This window comes from Colobus angolensis, unplaced genomic scaffold, assembly GCF_000951035.1.
Source record: "Colobus angolensis palliatus isolate OR3802 unplaced genomic scaffold, Cang.pa_1.0 Scaffold18, whole genome shotgun sequence".
In the NCBI taxonomy this organism is placed as follows: Eukaryota; Metazoa; Chordata; class Mammalia; order Primates; family Cercopithecidae; genus Colobus; species Colobus angolensis.
Window position 1 is genome coordinate 3,345,619 of NW_012114932.1, and position 6,885 is coordinate 3,352,503.

The 6,885-nt window shown below is 48.1% G+C and overlaps 1 protein-coding gene across 2 annotated transcripts in view; it reads left to right on the forward strand.

The window, feature by feature from the left end:
* Positions 1-6,885, forward strand: part of SLC25A20 (solute carrier family 25 (carnitine/acylcarnitine translocase), member 20) — a 56,997-nt gene that overhangs the window by 28,132 nt on the left and 21,980 nt on the right. For both annotated transcript variants that reach the window (XM_011939130.1, XM_011939129.1), the window contains exon 4: positions 3,808-3,898. In XM_011939130.1, coding sequence (XP_011794520.1) covers positions 3,808-3,898 — 91 coding nt within the window. The remainder of the gene's footprint in view (positions 1-3,807; positions 3,899-6,885) is intronic.

A 6,885-nucleotide genomic window follows, 5' to 3' on the forward strand; every position in this document is an offset into this window, starting at 1 on the left:
TCGATCTCCTGACCTTGTGATCTGCGCTCCTTGGCCTCCCAAAGTGCTGGGATTACAGGCGTGAGTCACCACGCCTGGCCCAAGTACTTGAGTTTTTGAGATGGGGTCTTTGTTTGTCACCCAGGCTGGAATGCAGTGGTGCAATCATGACTCACTAAAACCTTGAACTCCTGGGCTCAAGTGATTCTTCTGCCTCAGCCTCCCGAGTAGCTGGGACTACAGGCACACACCACCACTCTGGGCTAATTTTTACATTTTTTTGTGAAATGGGGGCAGGTCTCATTATCTTGCCCAGGCTGGTCTTGAACTCCTGGAGCCAAGCAATTCTCTTGCCTCGGCCTCCCAAAGTGCTAGGATTACAGGTGTGAGCCACCACACCTGACCAGTTTTTCATATTTCTTTTATAAGGTAGTATCAATTATTGGAGAGATTTGTAATACCAACCTCACGAGGCTGTTGAGAGGTCTGAATGCTTAAATATGTGTAACATGTCATAGGCAGCACCTGGTGCTGCCCTAAAGACAAGAGCAGCCTTTCTATCACCTGACTGAGAGAAGAGAAGGTTCCAACTTTTGTTGTGCTTCATTTTTACAACATGCTAATATGACTATAAAGATTTCAGGTATTGGTTTCTGTGTTAAAGTGGAATAAGTTAATGTGTTTTCCTTTAATAAACTTTAAGAAGTTGGATTTGGGTATGAAGAGGCACCTGAGACAGAATTACAGTTCAGAATTTACAAAGTAGTGAAAACAGAGGCTTCTCAGGATGCAGGGGAATTCTGAGTGGAAATATTGGGTGAAAATGTATCCACAATCTGAGCTGTGCAGGGTGCCAACCCCTGGGAGGGGCTATAGGCAGTATAGGAGTTACAAAGGCTGGCCTGCCCTCACATCCGGGAGCTCAAGGGAGGAAGCCCAGGGTGCCATGCAGTTGTATTCTGTCACCACTCTAGGCCACAGCAGGCTGAGTGAGGGTCTAGGATGTAGATGGAGGTGCTTGTAGAGTGAAACTCTATTTCTAGGATCCTTGTGACCCTCTGAATGTCCCTAGATTCTATAAATAGCCGCAAGTGACCTGAAATGTGAGTGGGGTTGTTTTGGAGCTGCATTTGCCCATTGGTAGTCCTTGTGTCACACAGACACATGTCCTCTCTGAACGCCTGTTCTTTTTTTTTTTTTTTTGAGACGGAGTCTCGCTCTGTCGCCAGGCTAGGGTGCAGTGGAGCGATCTCGGCTCACTGCAACCTCCGCCTCCCGGATTCAAGCAGTTCTTCTGCCTCAGCCTCCCGAGTAGCTGTGACTACAGGCGAGTGCCACCATACCCAGCTAATTTTTGTACTTTTAGTAGAGATGGGGTTTCACCATGTTGGCCAGAATGGTCTCGATCCCTTGACCTTGTGATCTGCCTGCCTCGGCCTCCCAAAGTGCTGGGATTACAGGTGTGAGCCACCGTGCCTGGCCCTGAGCGCCTAGTCTTTTAGCATATGTGCCAGCTCACGGATGTATCAGGGCCATGCATGACCCCTGTGGGGTCACTTCTGGTACTTTGGTCTATGGGCTGTGTTCCTGTACAGTCACATCAGCACTCAGAGAAACAGTCTTCCTGACTGTACAAAGTTAAGACACTCAGGACCCCACTCCCACAATCCTGTCACCCCTGCTGTGTTCACCTCCCTGTAATGCTGTTTGGGGATGGTATAGAAAGGAGTGTTACCAGGGCCTTGGGGTGGAAGTCCAGGAGGGTCCAACTCTCAAAGGTGCCTCCCTGGGATGGAGATGGGGGTGGGGAGTTGGAGAATAAGCCAGGCAGCCATTGAGTGTCCACATGATGCCCTGTGCACACACAGAGATCCTATTCAGAGACAGTCTCCAGTCCCAAGAGATGAGGTTTGCTGAGCCTAGGGTTGGGTATTATGGGGAAAATGGAGCCTGTTGGTCTCATAGGGAGAATTTAGTTGCTGAGAGGATTCCTCAGGGATAGCCATGTGAACTGGGACTGTGAAGATGGCTGTGTTGGAAAGCAAGTCTCTTGACTGTTCAACAGTCACCTTGGCTGTGTGCCTGAGGTAGATGCATGAGCCCTGCCTGGGGTAAATGCAGGGAGAAATAGGGCTGTTGAAACTGGTGCCCTGCCTGGAGTGAACTCTTTATAGTGGATGTCCCTCTACCCCCATTTGGCATCTGTTCATAAGCTCCTTGCTGGATGGGACTGACCTGAAGGCTCAGTTGTTGGAGGCTTGGGGTCAAGAGTGCACTGAAGCTTAGGACAGTATGTGAAGTTTTTCAGTAACAGTTGCTAAGTTGTGGGACTCTGTTGAAATGCTGAATGTAACTTTGTGCCCCATTGCCTCCAAACCATGCTGGTATTGCTAATCCCAGAAAGAAAAGGAGGTAGGCTCACGCCTGTAATCCCAGCACTTTGGGAGGCCAAGGCAGGAGGATCACTTGAGCCCAGGAGTTCGAGACCAATCTGGGCAACATGATGAAACTCTGTCTCTACAAAAATGCAAAAATCAGCCAGCCTTGCCTGTAGTCCCAGCTACTCAGGAGGTTGAGGTGGGAAGGTCACTTGAGCCCAGTAGGTGGAGGTTGCAGTGAGCTGAGATTGTGCCACTGCACTCCAGCCTGGACAACAGAGCAAGATTCTGTTTCAAAAAAAAAAAAAAAAAAAAGGGCTGGGCACAGGGGCTCATGCTGTAACCCTAGCACCCTGGGAGGCCAAAGTCAGTGGATCACTTGAGGTCAGGAGTTTGAGGCCATCCTAGCCAACATGGTGAAACTCCGTTGCTACTGAAAATACAAAAATTAGCTGGGTGTGGTGGCAGGTTCCTGTAATCCCAGCTACTCGGGTCCTGAGGCAGCAGAATTGTTTGAACCCAGGAGGTGGAGGTTGCAGTGAGCTGAGATTGCTTCACTACACTCCAGCCTGGGGACAGAGTGAGACCGTGTCTCAAAACAAACACAAACAAACAAACAAAAAGAAGAAAGAAAAGAAAAGAAAAGGAGATGCCAGAGGTGGTACAGACAGCTTGGGGTGTTAGATGGGTAGGAGCCTCAGACTGCTGTTTATACTCAGGGTTGTTCATTCTGTGGGGGCCAGAGTGAAGACCCATACCTCTTGCCACTGGGGGACTATTTCCCTGTACGGGGGCCACAGGACCTGTCATGCCTGCCTGGGTATCATCCCTGTCTGGTCCTTTCTCAGCATCTTACAGCACATTGCATGCAGTTGACTTGGCTATCCCTTAGCCTTTAGAGGTGGCCACAGCCATCCTCCTTGGCCTTAAAGCTGTCCTGCTTGAGTCTTGGCTTAGAGTGTTCTCAGGCCCTTGGTAATCCAGGGGAAGTGAGACTGGAGGGGAACTACTGGGGGAGGTTAAAGTCCAGATCTTGGGTTAGAGACTTCCCCCTCAAAAACCCCAGCACATTAACTATGGGGAATTGAGGCTCAGAGAGGCCTGGACACTTGTCCATAGTCACTGTGTCTGGCAGGCGCATGGATAGAAACTGTGTTTTACTATAAAACTTCTCTTACAGGTCAGGGATTGAGAGCGTACACTGCATGGGGTGGGGCTTGTGACCAGACTCCCATTGCTCTTGCCACTGAGACCCTTGCTCTGGGAAATTTGACATTAAAATATACCTAGAACTGAGTTTTTGTGCGAAATCTAATTCATTTGTGGCTAGGCTTCTACCCAGTCCAAGCACTTATTTTTTTCTTACAAAACTGTCCTTTTTGCTGGGATTGGCCTCTGTCCTCAGTGGTTAGTCACAGGTGCTTGCTTCTGGTTTTTGTTTTCAATGCAGCTATCCCCAGCTGTTTGCAGCTGGGATGTTATCTGGTGTATTCACCACAGGAATCATGACTCCTGGAGAACGGATCAAGTGCTTATTACAGGTAAGGTTGTGATTGGAGGGGAAATAGCTAGCTTTTTCCTTTCAGTTTATAATATCATGTACATTTTTATGTCCTTTCACCCTTTATAGAGGCTTCAGGGTCGGGTGCAGTGGCTCACACCTGTAATCCTAGCACTTTGGGAGGCCAGGGTGCGAGGATTTCCTGAGCCCACGAGTTAAAGACCAGCCTGGGGGCCAGGTGCAGTGGCTCATGCCTGTAATCCTAGCACTTCGGGAGGTCTAGGTGGGCAGATCACCTAAGGTCAGGAGTTCGAGACCAACCTGACCAACATGGTGAAACCCCGTCTCTACTAAAAATACAAAAATTAGCCAGGAGTGGTGGTGCATGCCTGTAATACCAGCTACTTGAGAGGCTGAGGCAGGAGAATCACTTGAATCCAGGAGGCAGAGTTTTCAGTGAGCCACGATCATGCTATTGCACTCCAGCCTGAGCAACAAGAGCAAAACTCCATCTCAAAAAGAAAAACCAAACAATACAGAACAACGATGTTATATGAATGGAATCGTACAGTATATAAAGTCTTCGGATTGGCTTGTTTTTTGTTTTTGTTTTTGTTTTTTGTTTTTAGATGGAGTCTTGCTCTTATCGCCCAGGCTGGAGTACAATGGCACGATCTTGGCTCACTGCAACCTCCTCCTCCCGGGTTCAAGTGATTCTCCTGCCTCAGCCTCCCCAGTAGCTGGGATTACAGCACCTGACACCATGTCCTGCTAATTTTTGTATTTTTAGTAGAGACAGAGTTGCACCATGTTGGCCAGGCTGGTCTCAAACTCCTGACCTCAGGTGATCCACCCGCCTCGGCCTCCCAAAGTGCTGGGATTACAGGCGTGAGCCACTGTGCCCGGCCTAATTTTTGTATTTTTAGTAGAGACAGAGTTGCACCATGTTGGCCAGGCTGGTCTCAAACTCCTGACCTCAGGTGATCCACCCACCTTGGCATCCCAGAGTGCTGGGATTACAGGCGTGAGCTACCACGCCTGGCCTGGATTGGCTTTTTAAATTTTTTTATTTCTTTCTTTAGTTTTGAGACAAGGTTTGGCTCTCTGTCACCCAGTCTCTGTAGTACAGTGGCTGGACTCAGCACACTGCAATCTCTGCCTCCTGCGACGAAGCCATTCCTACCTCAGGCTCCTGAGTATCTGAGACTACAGGTGTGCATCACCATGCCCTGCTAGTTTTGTTTATTTTTTTAGAGATGGGGTTTTACCATGTTGCCCAGACTGGGCTTGAAACTCCTGAGCTCAAGCGATCTGCCTGCCTTGGCCTCCCAGTGTGCTGGGATTATAGGAATGAGCCATCATGCCCAGCATGGATTGGATTTTAAACTCAGCATTGGCCGGGCACGGTGGCTCACACCTGTAATCCCCGCACTTTGTGAGGCCGAGGCGGGTTGTTCACCTGACGTCAGGAATTCGAGACCTGCTTGGCCTACATGGAGAAACCCCGTCTCTACTAAAAATACAAAAATTAGCCGGGTATGGTGGTGCATGCCTGTAATCCCAGCTACTCGGGAGGCTGAAGCACGAGAATTGCTTGAACCCGGAAGGCAGAGGTTGCAGTGAGCCAGGATCGTGCCACTGTACTCCAGCCTGGGTGACAAAGCGAAAAAATAAACAAAAAATAAAAATAAAAAATAAATAAATAGGCCAAGCGTGGTGGCTCACGCCTGTAATCCCAGCATTTTGGGAGGCCGAGGGGGGTGGATCACGAGGTCAGGAGTTCAAGACCAGCCTGGCCAAGATGGTAAAACCCCCGTCTCTATGAAGAATACAAAAATTAGCTGGCCATGATAGCAGGCGTCTGTAATCCCAGCTACTTGGGAGGCTGAGGTAGAGAATTGCTTGAACCTGGAAGGCGGAGATGGCAGTGAGCCGAGATCGCACCACTGTACTCCAGCCTGAGCAACAGAGTGAGACTCTTTCTCAAAAATAAATAAATAATAAATAAATAAACTCAGTATAATTTTTTTTTTTTTTTCTCTGAGACGGAGTCTCATTCTGTTGCCCAGGCTGGAGTACAGTGGCACAGTCTCGGTTCACTGCAACCTCCGCTTCCTGGTTTCAAGCGATCCTCCTGCTTCAGCTTCCTGAGTAACTGAGATTACAGGCATGCACCACCAAGTCCGGCTAATTTTTGTATTTTTGGTAGAGATGGGGGCTGGGCAGGGGGGGCGGGTCTCACCATATTAGCCAGCCTGGTCTTGAACCCCTGACCTTAGGTGATCCTCCTGCCTCTGCCTCCCAAAGTGCTGAGATTATAGGCATGAGCCACCATGCCCAGCCCTCAGCATAATTTTCTAGAGATTCATTCGGATTATCACATATATGAATACTGCATTCATTTTTATTGCTGAATAGTAGTCATGGTATGGATTATCATAATTTAACTATTGTTCCACCTAACAGCATCTGTGTTGTTTCTAGTTTGAGGTTTTTAGGAATAAAGATGCTATAAACATTTGTATACAGAGGCTTTTGTCAGAAAGTAAGTCTTCATTTCTCCATTTCTCTGGGATAAATGCCTAGGAATGCAATTGTTGAGTTTTCTTGTAGTTGTATCTCTAGTTTAGTTTTTTTTTTTTCTTTTTTCGGACAAGGTCTCACTCTGTTGCCTAGACTGGAGTGCAGTGGTGTGATCATAGCACAATGTAAGGTTGATCTCCTGGGCCTAAGTGATCCTCCCGCCTCAACCTCTCAAGTAGCTGGGACTACAGGTGTGTTCCTCCATGCCGAGTTAATTTTTTATTTTTATTTATTTATTTAGAGATGGAGTCTTGCTCTGCTGCCCAGGCTAGAGTGCAATGGCACGATCTCAGCTCACCATGACCTCCTCCTCCCGAGTTCAAGCGATTCTTTTGCCTCAGCCTCGAAGGTAGCTGGGATTACAGGCATGCGCCATCATGCCTGGTTAATTTTTGTATTTTTATTTTTTTATTTTTTTATTATTTTTTTTTTGAGACGGAGTCT